The sequence below is a fragment of the Sardina pilchardus genome, chromosome 21 (assembly GCF_963854185.1).
Source record: "Sardina pilchardus chromosome 21, fSarPil1.1, whole genome shotgun sequence".
Lineage (NCBI taxonomy): Eukaryota > Metazoa > Chordata > Actinopteri > Clupeiformes > Clupeidae > Sardina > Sardina pilchardus.
The window spans coordinates 16,437,638-16,455,925 of NC_085014.1; the positions used below are offsets into that span (position 1 = coordinate 16,437,638).

The following is an 18,288-nucleotide window of genomic DNA, read 5'->3' on the forward strand; positions in this document are numbered from 1 at the left end:
TGAGCGCGGAATCCTCCGGGAGGTTTCATCAACATCGGCCTCCGCAGGAACGCGGCGGCGGCGGCAGTGGCAGTGGCGGCCGTAAAAGGGCCACGGAGCGAATTCGCACATGGCCCCCAGGCTGTCACTCTTCGCCACGTTCCTTCCCTCCCTCTCCCTCTCTCTCTCTCTCTCTCTCTCTCCCTCTCTCTCTCTCACTCTCCCCCACGTACCCTGCGCTCTCGATGACGGAGAAGATAAGCACGACGCATTCCGGGATCGTCGGGCCCCTGCCTGGCTCCGTGGGGCCAGATGTAAATAATTGCTGAAAGCAATATAGGGCCCCGCGTCGCTGTGTCCTCCTGGTGTTGTGCTTGGCTTGCGAGCGCGGTGGCTCCGTTTCATTTGGGCCCTTGACGGCCTTTTTAAAATGTTTTGTTCCAGTCAGTTCAGGCTTTCTTTAAACTCTCGTCGGAATGCACACAGGGCTCTGTGCGTATTGAATACCTTACCACCCACACTACCAAAGTGCTATCAAGGCCCAAGGGTTTCGCTTAAGCTGTCTCTATTTTAGGACAACCCTCGGGGACTTCCAAGGTTAAGGTTAAATTTGGCTCAATACATTCTACAGATTTACATAGTGGTGTTAGGATGGAATAATGAATATTTTAAATAAATATTTTTTTATTCTGTTATTGGCTTTTACATGTATAAAGCATACAGTATGTTATAGTTTTATCAAAAATGGAAAATACTGATGTTACATAAGTAACAAATGTAAAAAATAAGTACTTCAGTCTTACTTTCCCTGAAAGTAAGAACATAATTTCCAGCATATGAAAATATCCATAAAAACACTGCTTAAGTACTTTAAGTTAATAAACAGTAAAAAAACGTAGAAACAGTACACCTTTAAAAATACTGGACCAAAACAAAACAAACAAAACAAAACATACAACAACACCGAGAACAATGTCTTCCACAATTTTCTTAAAATAAAAATAATAAAAATGTACACAACTTCATAGTTTTTTTTTTTTTTGTGGGGTGGGTTTGATGTTGGGATGGCGTCCATAAGCCATGCTCCAATCTTCCCTTTGGCCAGTCCGTGAACACTTTCAGCCTGCTGGATTCCGTCGCCGACGCAACTCAACCCCCAGTCCCCCGTAGCAACAACAACACCACAATAACAAAGAGAGCACTTCACCACTCTCCAATAGCTCCTCAAATGTCTATAAGGCAGACTCTTAATTATTCTCAGCTCGAAGAATGCTTAGCCTGTCATTCAGATAAGAAAAAAACCCCAACAAAAGCAACAATGTAGGGGTAGTTACTAATCCTTTTCACATAACATTGGCAGGACTTGATTAGTGTGTTGGCTAACCGCTGTGTTCATTTTTGCACCGAGGGGTGTATTTAATACGTACAGGTGCATGTGGATCAAACACATGCTTCTCCTTATGAAGAATAACAGATGGGGAGGACACGGGCTTGGTTTCTGTAATGCTATGGCCTTGGAATTCGGCGGCTGAACGTCTTGCTTCTATTGCTATCTTATCTCAAAAAGTTAAGAGCGTGACAGGAACATTTTGAAACCAAACTGTAATATTGGTAATAAGTGACAGTTAAATTTGATTTTGTGCATATGGATCCTCTTAGAGGTCCAGACAATCGTTCGGACTTGGCCTCATTTTTTGGAGCACACCATGTCATGTTTGAACACATGGACGTTGACATCATCTGACAGATCAATGATCGTGTGAAGTTGACTGGCAAACAAAAGAGCTGGCTGTCTATTGAATTTTCTGCCTTACTGCATCTAAGGTCGTCCTATTTCAAAAACAAAGAAAACGAGAGTCCACGTACTTATTGCTAACATCCTCCCGCTCACAAAACCCGACACAGTCTTGATTTCTGCGAGCCGAACGAACAGACTCCGTGGATGTGTGAGCGCGAGCGAATAAATAGTCTCATACGTATTGCTCGGCCTCCCCTTCGTTCAGGATGGTCACTGACCCGTCCCCACTGTTCATCTCAATGTCTTTCACCGCCGCGTTCTCGGGGAGCAGGGCGAGGTCTTTAAATACGTCCACATAGTGGCCGAAGCCGGGGCCCCAGTTCAGCAGGTTGTCCCAGTTGAAGCTGCCCGCCTGCGAGCCCAGTTTGTGGGGCAGCGTGTGGTGGTGGTGCTCGGTGAGGGGCGCCTGGGCGCCGGCGGCGGGTCCGCCCTCGGCCCGGCGGCTGGAGTAGCGCCGCTGCTTGAGCCGCCCGCCGTACTCCTCGTCGTCGGCGTCCGACTCGTTGACCTGCGAGAGCTTGGGCACGCGCGAGCCGTACGCCACGGGCTTCTCGCGGTCGTACTCCATCTCGGAGCAGGTGAAGGAGTCGTGCGAGTCGCTCTCGGACGACGACTCGGGCGCCGGGATGCCGTCGGCCGGGTTGCGCACGCGCGACAGCGGCCGCCGGCACTCGTCCTCCGACGAGGAGCGGCCGTGGTCGGCGCTGCAGATGCTGGGGTTGCGCGGCCGCGGCGTGTTCAGCCGCTCCACCTCCTCGATGGACAGCCCCACCGGCGGGCCCGTCTCCAGGGGGATCTGCTCGATGGGCTGCTTCAGCCGGCTGCCGGGCCTCGACCCGCCGTGGCCCGCCATGGTCTGCGGGCTCTTGCTGCGCCGGCCCAGGCGCGTGGCGTAGTTGAACACGCCCTCGTTGTGCAGGTCCAGCGGGCTGCCCTCGCGCCGCGCCAGGTGGAGCTCGCGCGCCGGGCTGCTGCGGTAGAAGGTGGACGGCGGCTTGCCGGCGAAGGGCGCCGGGCTGTGCCGCGACAGCGGGTTGGGCGTCGGGCACGCCGAGTGGCTCAGCGGCGTGGAGCGCAGGCCCTGGGCGTACGCCGGCTGGTAGGAGTAGCTGCTGGCGCCCAGCGGCAGGGGCGACTGGCGGGCGAAGCCCAGCGGGCTGTGGCGCTGGATGGAGAACTTGGGCGTGTGGCTGCGGAACTGCTTGTAGTGCTGGATGATGTCGGCGTCGGACGGCGCGATGCTGCTGGCGTTGTCGATGTCGTAGTGCTCGATCTCGGCCTCGGGGCCCGGGCAGGGGGCGCAGGGCGCGCTGGGCAGCACCGTCTCGTTGCCGTGCGGGATGTCCGTCTCGTCGTAGATCAGGTAGGGGTTCTCGCGCTCGATGATGTCCGGCTTGGGGTTGCCCTCGGGCTGCTTGCGCACGGTCATGTCGTCGCCGTACGGCGGGATGTTGTCGGGGTCGTCGAAGGCCACGTTCTCGCTGCCCTTCTTCTTCTTCTTCTTCTTCTTCTCCTTGGGCTTCTTCTCCTCCTTTGGCACTTTGCTCTTGTTGCGCCGGCCCCTGCAGTGGTTGCACAGGATCAGGCCGAGCACCACCAGCGCCAGGGCGGTGGCGCAGCTGCCCACGATGGCGGGCACCGCCCAGATGGGCAGCGTCATCTCCGAGGCGGCGGCGCCCGCCGCGCACGCGAACCCGCCGTTGGTGGCCGCCTTGCAGACGGTGCCCGGCGGGCACTGCACGCCCAGGCACGCCACCAGCGTCTCGCACGTGCGCCCCGTGTACTGCTCCTCGCAGACGCAGGTGAAGCCGCCGCGCGTCGGCCCGCCCGGCTCGCAGCTGCCCCGGTTCTGGCACGGGTTGGAGGCGCAGTCGCCCGGCGGCATGCACTGGTAGGTGTACCACTGGTTGACGCACATCAGGCCGTCCCAGCACGGGCCGCTCTCGCACAGGTTGGGCCCGCGGCAGCCGATCTTCACCGACGGGTCCGACTTGGAGATGGCCACCGAGCTGTGCTCGCCGCTGAACGGCAGGTTCTCGCCGTTGTATTTCACGAAGGCAAAGCAGCCCTCAAAACCTGCAGAGAGAGAGAGAGAGAGAGAGAGAAAGAGAGAGAGAGAGAGAGAGAGAGAGAGAGAGAGAGAGAGAGAGAGAGAGAGAGAGAGAGAGAGAGAGAGAGAGAGAGAAAGAGAGAGAGAGAGAGAGAGAGAGAGAGGGGGGAAGAAAGAGGGAGTTGTTCAGATAACAGGAAGCCACTCTGGAGGGAGATCAAGACAACAAATAGGCCGCGACGGGGTACCGTCCAAGTGAGCCGAGATTTATCACTTGTTTTCTTTGCCAACATTCGGAGTAAAAGCTATAATCAAGGCAGTCTTCTAAACTGTTTGGATGGGAAAACGGCGCAGAATCGGCCAATATTTCAAGAGATTTCCTGTTGGAGGAATTCTCAACAAATCAATTTTGATCAAATCAAATGCATAACTGAAGGGAAACATTCCATCAAAATGAAGAGATATATACTGTAATATATATAGATAAAATGTATAGAGTATGCAGTATATGTAAACAGTATATGTACACAGTATATCTACAGCATAAACATATCTAAAATGCAACATTCCATGATTATTTATTTTTCTAAACACGCATTAAGGACATGCATCTGGAAGAAATATATTGTTGTGACAATTTTAAACCTCGCCTCACTTCACAACATGGAATCGCTAATGCGTATAGATGGAATCCACTGAGTTGGTCCCAATGAAGACCTTTTGTTTCTATTTACCAAACCTCAAAAACGTTACAGGCCCCTTAGCCATCTACCCCCAACCCCCCACACACACACACCCCTGGCAAGCACAATCACGGCACTCTAAATAACGTGCGAGCCCCGCGCCTTAAAAACAAACCTATCTTCCCGAGCAGCGCCACTGATACGGCTCGGTGTGAATGGGGCCCACAGATCAGACTTGATCAGACATGTTGCCATATAAGTCCACCATTCCTTCCCCCTGCGACGGCTTGTTTTCTGCCAGATGTCAAGACATTTAATGTCTCATCTCCTCCCTCTCTCTGGAAGACCTCCGTCTCACCTCCACTGCAGAGTTTCCTCCAGTCGGAGCCGTAAGGAAATGTGAGCTGTGAATTAGGGGGCGATCCAAGGAAACACGAGGCCCCAACAATAAGACACTAACCCCAGAAAGCCCTCTGGCTCGTCTGCGTGACTTGTTTGAGATTTTTCGAGATTAAAAAAGAAAGAGAAAAGATGAGAGAAAAAAAAAAACGCAGCACCAATCCAAGGCATGATTCGTTTTGGCTGACACGAAACATATCTACTATTGATCTGAGGGGATTGTTTTGGAATTTCTTTTGAATTGAACCGGTTGCAGCTCATTGAGAGAGGAAAGGAAAGGAGAAAAGACGAACCCTGACAGTTCTATAATTGACCTAATCATTCTGGTATTCCACAGAGGAAACAACCTCCGGCACTTGGCCAATGAACGTATCGTTTTCTCGGCCCATCCATCTCCCGATACTGACCTGGGCTTGATTTGGGCTGCGCCGGACCGGGAGGGACGCCTCCGACGGACATGGTCAGGACGTTGACCCCCCCGAAGTCCTGGGTGGTGTGCGGGATGACGCGGAGGTGGGCACCGTCCAGGCGGAGCGAGGTGGAGGTTCCGTTCTTCTGGAGGACGAGGGTGTGCCACTGTCCGTCCGATAGCGGCACGTCGGCCAGAGTCCGCTCCACCTTTCCCGCTACGCCCGCGTCCGAGGTGTACTGCAGATTCCCGTTCTTCAGCTGCGGGAAAAGAAACATCACAGGTCTTACTTATAGTCTGAGTGTGTGTATGTGTGTAAGTAAGTGTGTGTGTGTGTGTGTGTGCGTGTGTGTACGTGCGTGTGTGTATGTGTGTGTAAGTAAGTGTGTGTGAGTCAGAGCAGAAGCTGTTCATATCAGTAGGGAGCAGTAGAAAGCAGTAGATCAACAGCTACATATACTGTATAGTACTACTCCACATTCTCAGGTATGAGGCATTATATGGCACTCAAATGCTCAAAAGAGTAAAAATACTCATGATAAAATTATCGGTCCATAAAATTAACCATTTAATGTCAAAAAAAGAGAGGGAATGTAAGTGTGTGGCATCCCATTGGGATCCATCCAGCTGAGGTTTTCCTTTCTTCCATTTGGAGTGCTGGATATACTTCCTGAAGTTGATGTAAAGTGGTGGTCAGTGGGCTTTGGTCTGGGTCTGGGGGCCTCACCAGCCAACAGCACCGGAAAACAACACTGAAGGGGCCCCCTTTGTGGTGGGCAGAGAGGAGAGGAGAGGAGAGAGAGGAGAGGAGAGCCGAGGGGACTGGGGCGGTTGGGGGGGGGGGTTGGGAGGATGAATGAGAGCTCAGGCTGTTGGACAAATGCCCGGGATCAGTCAGGCCTCTGAACCGCATCAGACTGAGCGAACGCAGAGCTAATGGGGAGGATGGGGGGGTGGGGGGGCATACAGACGCATGTATGCAGACACACGCACGTGCACGTGTGCACGTATGCACACACACACACACACACACACACACACCCTCAACAAACGCACATAAGTATGCACACGCACACGCACACACACACACACACACACACACGACCCAACACACACACACACAGACACACACACACACACACACACACACACACACACACACACACACACACACACACACACACATACACATGACCCAACACACACACACACACACACACACACACACACATACACACACACACACACACACACACACACACACACACACACGCCAACGCCACCATCACCCAATAACCGCAGCCAGGACTGCTGCTTCCACTTGTGCTTCTGAGGGTGGTGGAGGGCTGGGGGCCTGGGCTCGGGGGCTGTGCAGGATGATGTTTTAATGGAGAAGGGGCTGGTGGTTTAGGGCTGGGGTTTGGGTTATTGGGGCAGTGGGTGGAGGTTGGGTGGGTGTGTGTGTGTGGGGTGGGTGGTGCTGGAGATGGATGGGGAGAGGGAAAATGGGGGAAGTGTGAGTCTTCATTTAACTGGACCCTGTTCTTTGAGCTGAGCTAGTAAAACGAAATAAAAAATGGAACCCTTGTGACGCTGGTCTCCATCTCACCCCCTTCCCCACATCCTTTGGTCGGTGCCTGTTTCTGTTAAAAAGAGGTGAGCGAAACCACTTCCAGGCGAGGCCCACGTCGAGCAAAGCAGAGCTCGCGCATATTTTGAACGCTTGAACGTTTCAACTGCGGCCGAAAAACTCACCTTCACCGTGGTGTAGTTGCTGCTCTCCTGGACGTGGAGCAGCGTGCCGCTCTTGTTGCGCGTGCGGAACTTCACCTCCAGGCTGCCGTCCCTGGGCGCGTCGCCGCCGCCCGACGACCCGGACGCGGCCCCCGAGGCCTGCAGGGCCCTCCGCAGCAAGATGTCCCGCTTCCGACTCTGGCTCATGGAGTAGTCCAGACGCCCGGTGCCGTCCAGAGACAGGGCAGTGTCTGCGGTGATGTCTGTGGGGACGGAGTGGGGAAACAGAGACAGAGAGAGAGGGATGAGAGAGAGGGAGAGAAAGAAAGAGAGAGAGAGAGATGAAAGAGAGTTAGAGAAAGACAGAAAGAGGGAGAGTGTGAAAGGCAGAGAGAGAGAGAAAGGGAAGAGAGAGAGAGAGGAGAAAGACAAACAAAACAGTTTACAGACTTACATTTCACAAGCTGTTTGGCAAAACATGCACTGTCTGTTTTTGTGTGTGTGTGGATTTTTTAGTCAAAGACAAATAGTTGTGGCGACACTTCAAACTGTCAGCTTTGCGAAAAAAAAGGGAAAGAAAAGAACACAGTCAATTTGTCTTGTGGGATCCATTTTTAGAGGAATGACTGCGTTGGTGAGGGGAAAAGTTTGAATGTTGAATGGCTGCGGTGTATTAGACCAGACGAGACGAGACGAGACGAGACGAGACAAAAACTCAAAAGACGAGACAAAGTCGAAAAGACGAGACTCACACTTCTCGCAGAAGCTCCCGGTGAAGCCCTCCACACACTGGCACTGCTGCCAGGACCAGTGGTCCACGCAGGTGCCCCCATGCCGGCAGGGGCTGGCAGTGCAGGCGCCCTCGAGTCTGGGACATCTACGGGGGAGAGAAGAGAGAAAGAGAGAGCGAGAGAGATTGAGAACAAGAGCGAGAGAGAGAAAGAGCGAGAGATGGAAAGAGAGATAGAGAGAGAGATAGAGGGAGGGAGGGAGAGAGAGAGAGATGAAGGGAAGCAAACAGGTTGCGCCAGTCAGTCAGATGGCTATTCAGGAGGCTCCCGGGCAGATGAGCGTTATCCCAAGCCTCACAAAAAAACATCCCAGAAACACAACATTTGCATATTAAAAGATGTGTCCTCAGAGCTATTCATAACTGGGCTGGAGCAAAAAAAAAAACAAACTGAAGACAACTCAGTTGTTGCGGTTGGTTTCAGGGGGAGAGGGAAAAAAAGGAGGCTATTTTTTGCAGTCATAAAAATGTCTTTCCACTCTCATGCAAACAGATTTTTGGGCCGAATAGCTCGAGTCCTGCTGGGACAGTGTTTTTCTATGGTGGCAGTGGTGGTGGTGGGCAATGAGAGGGTGGGTGAAGAGAACTGTATGTATGTGTGTGTGTGTGTGTGTGTGTGTGTGTGTGTGTGTGTGTGTGTGTGTGTGTGTGTGTGAGTGTGTGTGTGTGTGTGAGTGTGTGTCCGGGGGGGGGGTTCAAGAGAGTGGCAGCCAGACCTGTCAAGGATGCCGTGGGACGCCAGCGCCTGCGAGGGTTCCAGCGGACGGCCGTTGACGGCGAACTCCATGATGCAGCCCACGAAGTCGTGGGTGGCGACCTGTCCCCGGCGATGAAGGACGGGCTCTATTGACCTGACGCCCCCCACCGAGAGCCTGTTGGGCTGCACGTCCAGGATCCTGGGGTGAGTGCACAGAGAGGGAGAGGGGGAGAGAGAGAGAGAGAGAGAGAGAGAGAGAGAGAGAGAGACGGAGAAAGAGAGAGACGCCAAAAGCGGCGGTCAATGACCCTCTTCCAACAACCCAGCGACCCTCACTCCCTCCATTTCTGTCATAACGCAGCCACAGACCATCATCATAAACATAAACAATGTCATCCATCATCATAATAACCCCCATCATCATCATCATCTTCACCATTTTTTATTCATCGTAGGGGTCAAACTGCATACCATCGCTCTTATGACATGTGGGGGAGGCTTTGAGGAGGGTCTCTCCCAGCATTACTGCTTCTGAGTCTGCCACTCACATCTCAGTTGGGTCATTAAGGAGTACATGGGACAGGACGGGGGGGAGGCCAGGCTGAGGTCTTTGTGGAGAGTCTTACCAGTCGGTGTGCACTGCCACGTTGCTGACCGCACAGTAGCCCGGGTCCTGGTCCTCGCCACACATGTCCACGGTGAGGGACGCAGCCTTAGTTAACGACAAGAGCAGAGAGCAGGTTAGGACCAGGTGGTATTCCCTTTTACTGTAAACTAACTTTTTACACACACACACACACACACACACACACACACACACACACACACATACACACACATACACATATACTGTACTCACACATACAAACACACAAACACACACAAACACTCACAAACACAAACCTGTGCTCAGCACAAACTCTCCCACCCAAATGTACACATGTGCTCAACTCTCATCCCCCTCTCTCTAAATATACCCATCTCACTCACTAAAAAAAAAAAAAAAAAAGAAGTCCACAGCGCCAAATTTGTCCATACACACTGCGCATCATAAGCGCTCGGGCATGACACTGTGCAGAAACACTACATACATTCGGCCACGCAGCGTTAACGAGCTGTCCTCACCCAACTCAACCCTTCCTCCGCCTCCACATCTCTGCACTGTTTGCTCAGCACATGAAGTCTGACTAAGGAGAGCCAGCAGGACTCAACCGTCAAAGGAGAAAAGAAGAGAACGGCCTGCAAAAGGTGTTGAAACGCAAAGGGGAATCGCTGTGCTCCTCCTACGCTAAATCAAGGATGTGGAGTGAACGAGCGAACAAGAGAGAGAGAGAGAGAGAGAGAGAGAGAGAGAGAGAGAGAGAGAACAGTCCGAAACATGATGGGTGTGGAAAAATCCGGAACACTAATTACATACACAGGGACTTTTATTTTACAAGGCAACAAGTTCATGAAATACCCCGACAACAATGGAAACAAGAGTCATTTGTCTTTTTCCGCTTTGTTCTTGCCATCGCTACTAAGAGAGCGGCCATATGGGCATTTTATTAATGCCTTTCCTCGCAGATCAAAGAAACGCAGTCCAGACCGCAGAGTACACACACTGTCAAGTGTCTCGCGCAACTGCAGCACATTTCTTCAAGAGGAATGCCTCCGAAAAAATTGATATCAAATGCGCTCTCGCTGTGACCAAAAGACCAGAAGCGAGTTTTGGTTTAGTTAACATTCGGTGCGGACCATAAACCTACAGAATTAGCCGTGACACAACATCTGATTTGAAACATTGCCTTCACTGTCTGCCGCAACTTCTCCTCATGCTGAACTTGAGTTCCTCTCTCTCTCTCTCTCTCTCTCTCTCTCTCTCTCATTTTTTAGCAAGATGTGCAAACATGCAACTGTGACACACTGTACTGATGTGAAACAGTTGCTGCAACAAGTTGATTTTTCCCCCCCTCTCGGTTCTTTCTTTCTGTCTTTCTTTAAACAACTCTAGGATCAAGTGTCTATTTCCCTTTGTGGGTCAGGGGCTGATTCATTGTCAGTGGAAAGATGGAGGCTCTTCTTTCCTTTGACACACACACATACACACACACACACACACACACACACAGTGTCTTGTGTGATGGCATTGTCATCTCTCCCCTCGCCACGGCAGCTCTCTCTTTTCTTCCGACGCCCACTCCCCGCTCCCCGAACCGAGTACATCCAAAACCCAGATACGCACGCTAATTATGACAGGAATAACAAGCAGAATCCAGTTTTTGCCCCGCGCCGCGAGTGGGATACGCATCTTACCAAAACAACACTATCCCGGACTTTTCTTGGGTAGGACTTAACTCGGGAGGGACGAGGGGAGTTGGTGTATGGATTTAACATCTGCTCAAAAATCCACGAGGAGAGACAGGGGTGAGTAGAGGGGGGGGTGGGGGGTGAAAGAGAGGGAAGGATGAAGGGAGGGAGGGAGGGAAAGAAAGCGGGGGAAAGGAGGAAGAAAAGACGGGGTAAAAAAAAGAAAGAAATCCTTCACAGGCCCACCTCACTGACCCACATCACCTTCTCCAAACACGGCGATCGGGTTCTCTTTACACGCCGCCTCGGGGAACATGGCCACGGCACTCTGGGCCGTGATGCAACGCATGCACTCGCAGCGTTTCCCCCCGCCAGGTCGAGAACCTGACGACCGCCATTCCTCACCCTACACTAACACGCACACACACACACACACACGTCTACACACACTTTTTTTTCTGTTTTGTGTTGTAGTGTGAGCGTGTGAGAGGGGATAGCGTGGCACTTTTCTCACCGCGCTACGCGGTTGTGTACCTTTTCCATCTTGTCACTCTGCGCTATTTCAAAAGCTGACAATTTAACGATTTTACCAGCTTCCTAAGAGGTCCCACAGCACAGCTGGAGAATGACAGACCTCAAGTCCGGCAGGAGACTTACATTATAAAACCTTTGACAGGCAGCGTCGGTTTTTTGTTTTTATCCCCCCTCCCCAATTCCCCCACACTAGTGCAAGCCAATGACTGGCTGCAGAATGAACCGACCGAATGCAAAGAATTTCACTTTTGTTATAAATCACAACATGGAGAGCAATCAAATGCAATTATAGCACTGAAGACATTAAGCAGAGTGATTGTTGCGAGCAGTTTAAATTAGCATCATAAAAACTCACACGCAATCAAGGGCCCAATCTTGGATGCTGCTCTTGGCAAATAGAATCAACACAAGGTCACAGCAGACAAACCCAAAAAATGTGGGGTTTGTTTATGGATATGTGTCTGTTCTAATAGTCTTTGGGGTTGCAAAAAATATGACCATTAGAATAACAACTATTTGGGGAGAGCGAGCATTCGGACTGACAAATGAAGTTATAAAAGAAGGACGTGTCGTAACTCACCATCCCTGTCCGTCTGGCAATGACTGTATGGAACTGTCCGTCGGAAACCTTGATCGTGGTCATCAGTTTATAAGTCCCGCTGCCAAGGTTAAAAGAGAAACGCATCTGCCCGTCCACGATCTCCAAGGCAAGGAACTCGGCCTTGTCTCCAGTCTGGTTGTCGTGGTTGTACATCAGCAGGGCGTGACTCATGAGAGTGGCGAACTTAATGTATATGTAATTGTTGTTGGGGTCCAGACTTGGAAACTCCATATAAGAGAGCTCCTCGAAGCCGTAGCTATTCAGTTCACAGTGCTTTCCAAACACGCCTGCGGCAAAGGAAATTCATATTTTAGAGCCGTCGATAACTTATTAATCATTTTATAACATTTCTTTAACAATTTAACATTCTTTCCCAAAAATGTCCAAAACCTCCCGCCAAGACAAAGTCAAGGTAGTACGCTTTGCTAATCCCATAACAGACAAATGGCCTTTCTTTCAAGGGAGAATAAGAAATGCAACATCAAAACATGACATATCAAACAAAACATTATGAAAGTACATGCACAAACTTAAAAAATGCAAAAAATGCAGACAGACAAAAAGGTAATGCCAAATCAGGCTCACAATTCATTACAGTAACCCTTTTAAAAGCCTCTTGGCTTATTTTACTTTGCAGTGATATGTCTGCTATAAGACCAAGTTACACTCTATGGCTATGGGCCAGAACAGAAATGGCCAAGACACCTGGAAGGCCCTTGAAGTTTTATTACTTACCAAATGGACAATGGCAGTAATAGCCATCCACTCTGTTCTGGCAGGAGCCACCATTAAAACATGGGTTACACTCACAGTAATTGATGATGGAATCACAGGTTTTGCCTGGGTTCATAAAACAACACAAATTAAAATGGATGAGGTGAGGATGACACAGGCATATGGAGAGGCAGTGTTAACACAGGAACTCAGAGAAACCACCAGGGCATTTTTTTTTCTTTTTCTTTCTCTCTCCGCCCCGTTCCAGCTTCTGTCACTGGTGCTTTCCATCATTCCCTAAGCAAAACAACACGGGGGACTAGCACCTTGTAAACTTAGAAGACATTCTTAGAAACCACTGGTGCAAATGTGTGTCTGTCATGAAAACATTAACCACTGCAAATGCTGACTCTCCCTATGGCTCTGAGTGGTAGTAAAAAAAGAGTATGTAATGAAAAACAAACTAACGTAAATGTGATAGGAGACAGTGCTGGAAACGTGCAAGAAACATATACATAGACTTGCACACACACACACACACACACACATACACACACAATCACAGACACATATGCATAAACAAATGCATGCATTCGCACAACCAAATTAACTCATTCACATGTTGTATTTTTAGTCCGTGGTTTTGTTTTCTGCGCCCATAAGACAAATAGCTTAAAGGATGTAAATTCCTCCAGCATGGCCGGGCAAACGAAAACAGGAAGTCGGAACGAGTTCAGCGGCGGGCCACGCAAACTACTGTAAGTCAATAGGTGTAATTCTACAGCCGGGCAATTCATCTCCATGTAGCGGAGACGCAGGCCCAGGCCTCGTGCTCATTTGTTATGGCCGTCATAAAAAAGGGAAAAGAGGACAGTGGTGAGTCAGAGGCTCTCTCTGGGCTGAGATGATATGTCTGTGGCCGGGTCCAGTCAAGAGGGGAGGGGGGGGGGAGTCATCCAAGAGCTACAGCGAGCACCTGACCAAACAGACCTGATTTGAACAAATGTTATCATAAATGCTTATCCATATTCACCCCTCTGCGGCGGTGGTGGTGCTGTGCTCTGTGCTGAGCATTGAGCGAGCATTGTGCTCATGCAGAGAAAGAGAGAGAGAGAGAGAGAGAGAGAAGCGAGAGAGAGAGAGAGAGAGAGAGAGAGAGAGAGAGAGAGAGAGAAGAGAGTGAGTGAGAGAGAGTTGGAGAGAGAGAAGAGAGTTAGAGTGAGAGAGAGAGAAAGAGTTGAAGAGAAAGAAGAGAGAGAGTTAGAGAGAGAGAGAGTGAGAACACAAGAGAGCGATGATTTATTTGTGAAGCGCTGACACGCGACGGATCCGGCTAATGAGATCAATTTTTTGAATGCTCGCATCGCTTAGTCATGAGTGCGAACGTGTTGGCCACGTCTTCAGATTCGCAAAGTGGCAATCTAGCCGAGTGAATTCCTGATTCACACAGCACTATGCAATTAGAACTTTGCTCTCTCTCTACACAAAAGGGCCTTCGGAAGCAGACAACTCGAGTGAAACTGGACACTGCCGCACTGAGAACAGTCTACGATAGTGACCTTAGCAGGGGTCAATCCTGCATCATCCCTCCAATTAAAGTAAACATGACAAGTTGATATGCATCACAGCTGATACCCCCCAACAAGTAACCCTAGCAGCAAACTGTTTTTGGCAGTTGATCCTGTATGCTTGGGTTACAACACCTCTGCAATCATTTGGAGGCAAATATTTTTCTTGGACCAAAAGAGGCTAGGGTCGTGTGCAGCAAGTGTGTATGTGCTGTGTGTGTGTGTGTGTGTGTGTGTGTGTGTGTGTGTGTGTGTGTGTGTGTATGCATTTGTGTATGTGTGTGTGTGTGTGTGTGTGTGTGTGTGCCTGAGCTGAACATCTGTGACTATGCTGCTCATAAAGTTCTGTAATACTCCTACACCACTGAACGGTACCTGAAAATCCGGATTTGCAGAGGCAGTTGAAACCACCGGGGTAGTTCTGGCAGAGCGCTCCGTTCTTGCAGGGGTTGGAAAGACACTCGTTCACGTCTCTCTCGCAGGCCATGCCGGTAAAACCCTCCGGGCAGGAGCAGGAGAAGCCGCCCACCAGGTTGTGGCAGGTCCCTCCGTTGTGGCAGGGAGACGGCTGGCACTCGTCGATGTCCGTCTCGCACAGAGCGCCGGCGTAGCCCGGGCGGCAGTTGCAGGCGTAGGGCTGGAGAGGCTGGTTGGACACCAGGATGACCGGCACGCTCTCCTCCGTCTTCATGCCGGGCCCTACGCTGAGGCGACGCTTGCAGCTGCCGCCGTTCTGGCAGGGGTTGTGCGTGCACGGGTCGTGGTCCACGGAGTCGATGTGCAGGCCGCTCTGTCTCTGGAGGACGTCGCGGATGCTCTGGAAGAACGTGGCCACGCCGCTGGGGTTGACGTACTGACCGTGGCTCCTCTTCACCGCGGCCATGAGGAAGGTCTGATTGTTGAGCTCAAAGGCACCGTATAGCTGGACACCGGTGCCCAGCCCCGCCAACTGGGAGTTTGCGATACGGACAAAGCTCAGGTAGTGGTTGGTCAGGAAGTTTTTGACCCCGTGGCTTTTGAGTCTGATGAGGATGCTGTTGTCGACCGTGGCGTTGTTGAATCCCATGAAGAAGATGCGCGCGTTGCTGTTCACGGCGCCGTGAACGCCATCGCTGCTGCGCACCGTCAGGTCGAAAGTGCCGTCCGTCGAGCGCGGGTTGGAATTGAGGTCACAGGTGCGCGTAGGTATGCTGAACAAACTGGCCGCCGGGGGAATGAGGGAACACTGGAAGGTGTCCTGCACATCTGGATCTTGGGGCTTGACGACGCCCAGAGAGCCTCCTGGAAACATGTTCCCGAAGTAGTGGACGTAGATCTCCACCGAACGAGGCTCGGAGGGATTGTCATTCTGATCGTTGACTTGGACGTGGACAGTGCCGGTCGAGGACATCTGCGGGATGCCGGAGTCCTTTATGACCACAGACAGATAGAAGTCGCTGATTTGCTCCCGGTCGATCTCGCGGCTCGTGGTGAGCTCGCCCTTGGAGCTGAGGGAGAAGTAGTTGTTGGCGGAGCCCACGTTGAGCAGGCTGTAGGAGAACGGACCCTGATTGGGCGCCAGGTCCGGGTCGGTGGCTTCCAGGGTCATGACCCGAGTGCCGGCCCTCTGGTTCTCCATCACCTCGCCGCTGACCGTCACCAGCGTGGGCCCGTTGTCGTTGATGTCCTCCAAGGTCACGATCAGAGTCGCACTCCCCGTGGCGGATGGGGACCCTGTATCCACGGCCAGGAGGGTGAGGTTGTACACAGGTGTGGTTTCCCGGTCCAGCTCAGCATCCACAGACACCTGGCCCGTCTGGGGGTTGATGCTGAAGGCCTTCTTGCCCTGATCAGGGGCGATGGAGTAGGAGAACCGGCTCCAGCTTGGCACCGAGTCCGAGTCTTCTGCACTGACAAACGTGACGAGGCCTCCTGGGGCGAGACCCTCGCTCACCTGGACGTCGTACAACACCTGGGTGAAGACTGGAGGATCATTCGCGTCTAGGATGGTGATGTTGACAAACACTTCGTCAATGTCGGCGCCTCTGATGCTGCCAGCGTTTTTCGCCAAAACTCGCAGCGAGATCTTTTCCTCCTTCTCACGGTCCAGGGGCCCCGTGACGTAAATCTGCCCCGTCTTTCGGTTGATGCCAAATCCTTTCCTTCTGCTCTTTCCAAAAATCAAATAATACACGATGCCGTCCTCTCCAAGGTCACGATCGCTTGCAAACACTTCGCCAATCACCGTGCCTTTTGGTGCAGCCTCAGAGACCTCAAAGTAGTACTGCTTGGAGACAAAACGGGGTACATATTCGTTGGCGCCCTTCAGCTGAATGTTAACATTGGCAAAGCTGCATCGTTCTTCATCCGGCACGTTGAAAGCCTTGACGGTAAGGTGATACACTTGCTTGGCCTCATAGTCCAGAAAGCCCTGGGTGGTAATGACTCCAGTATTTGGATCAATTATGAAAAGGTCACTGTCAGATGACTGGATTACGTAAGCTATCAAGGCATTTGGCCCGGAGTCTTTGTCCGTGGCATTCATTTTAACCACAGTGGTTCCACTGGGAACATTCTCTTGTATGATTGGGAAATACTCATCTGGATTGAAGACAGGTGGGTTGTCGTTCACGTCAGACACGTGTACAGTCAACGAGACATAGCTGGTTTTAGCGATCCAGCCTCCGTCGGTTGCTGTCACCCTTAGCTCATGCTTCTGCTTGGTTTCATAGTCTAGTGGTTGCGCTAAGGACAACACCCCTGTTTTGCTGTTGATGGCAAACAGGCCATCTTCATTGCCTGTGGTGATGCTGTATGTGATGAGGCCGTTCATCTGCTTGTCCTTATCCTTGTCCCGGGCAGACAGCGTGCGGATTGCCGTGCCGACATTCAGGCTCTCTGGAACCGTGGCCGAGACTTGGCTCTGTGAGAACTCCGGGGTGTGGTGGTTCTCCTCAGTCACAGCCACTCGGATCGTGGTGCGAGCCAAGAGAGGTGGGTTGCCTTTGTCTCTGGCAGTGGCCTCGATGAGGTAAACCTTATTTGTGTCTGCGGTCAAAGAGGAGGCCACACCAACCCATCCAGTCAGCTTGTCCAACTTGAACTTGCTGGAGCTGTTTCCACCAGTTATGGCATACTCGATTTCTGAATTCAGACCAAAGTCTTTCTTGTCACAGGCAGTGATTTGAATGAGTTTAGTGCCAACCTTGACGCTCTTGGTTACAGGGGTGAAGTAAGTGGAGGATTCGAATACAGGGGGATTGTCATTGCTATCAACTACATTTACTATGACTGTGGTTTCACTCATCAGTGGAGGGACCCCTCTATCTGACGCTGTGACGATGAAGCTGTGGCGATTGATGTTGAGATTGCCGTGTCCGGTGGAGTTCTGATACATGAGCTGCTGCTTGATGGAGATTTCCCCAGAGCTGGAGTTGATCCGGAAGTACTCCGACTGAGACCTGATGAAGTAGAAGATCTTCCCGTTGAAACCCTCGTCGGGGTCTGTGGCCGACACCTGCGTCACCACAGAGCCCACCTCGGTCATCTCGGGGTAGTCCAGGTAGTACGAGGGCCGGCTGAAGCGCGGCGAGTTGTCATTTATGTCGGTGACGAATATCGTCACGTCCGTGCTCACAGTCCAGCCAGAGTCGTGGGCAGAGACTTTGGCAATGTAGTGGTCTGTGTCTTCCCTGTTCAGGGGTCTGCTGATGGTTATGTCCCCTGTGCTCGGATTGATGGCGAACGGAGGCTTGTGTCGGTGATGGAGTACTTGCTGATGGCGTTGGCGCCAGCGTCCTCGTCGGTGGTCGTCACGCGGGTGACGGTGTACCCTACCGGCGCGTTCTCTGGCACCGAGGCGCTGAAGATCTTAGAGAAGCGTGGTGCGTTGTCGTTCACATCCAGGACATTAATCAGGACTTTAACGGCGGTGCTCTTTGGAGGGCTGCCCCGGTCAGTGGCTTTGACCCTCAGAGCGTACTGAGCCGCCTTCTCTCTGTCCAGGGGCTTGGTGGTGCGGATGGCCCCCGTCACCCGGTTGATGCTGAAGCTGTTGTCCTTGT

The 18,288-nt window shown here is 51.7% G+C and overlaps 1 protein-coding gene across 1 annotated transcript in view; it reads right to left on the reverse strand.

Annotated features, from left to right (window-relative positions):
* Positions 1-364: 364 nt before the first annotated feature.
* fat4 (FAT atypical cadherin 4) overlaps positions 365-18,288 on the reverse strand; it is a 93,224-nt gene continuing 75,300 nt past the window's right edge. Inside the window, 10 exon segments of the mRNA XM_062524247.1 lie at positions 365-3,853; positions 5,317-5,578; positions 7,074-7,315; positions 7,805-7,929; positions 8,559-8,738; positions 9,166-9,251; positions 11,943-12,250; positions 12,699-12,803; positions 14,621-17,974; positions 17,977-18,283. Coding sequence (XP_062380231.1) covers positions 1,950-3,853; positions 5,317-5,578; positions 7,074-7,315; positions 7,805-7,929; positions 8,559-8,738; positions 9,166-9,251; positions 11,943-12,250; positions 12,699-12,803; positions 14,621-17,974; positions 17,977-18,283 — 6,873 coding nt within the window. The 3' untranslated portion in view covers positions 365-1,949.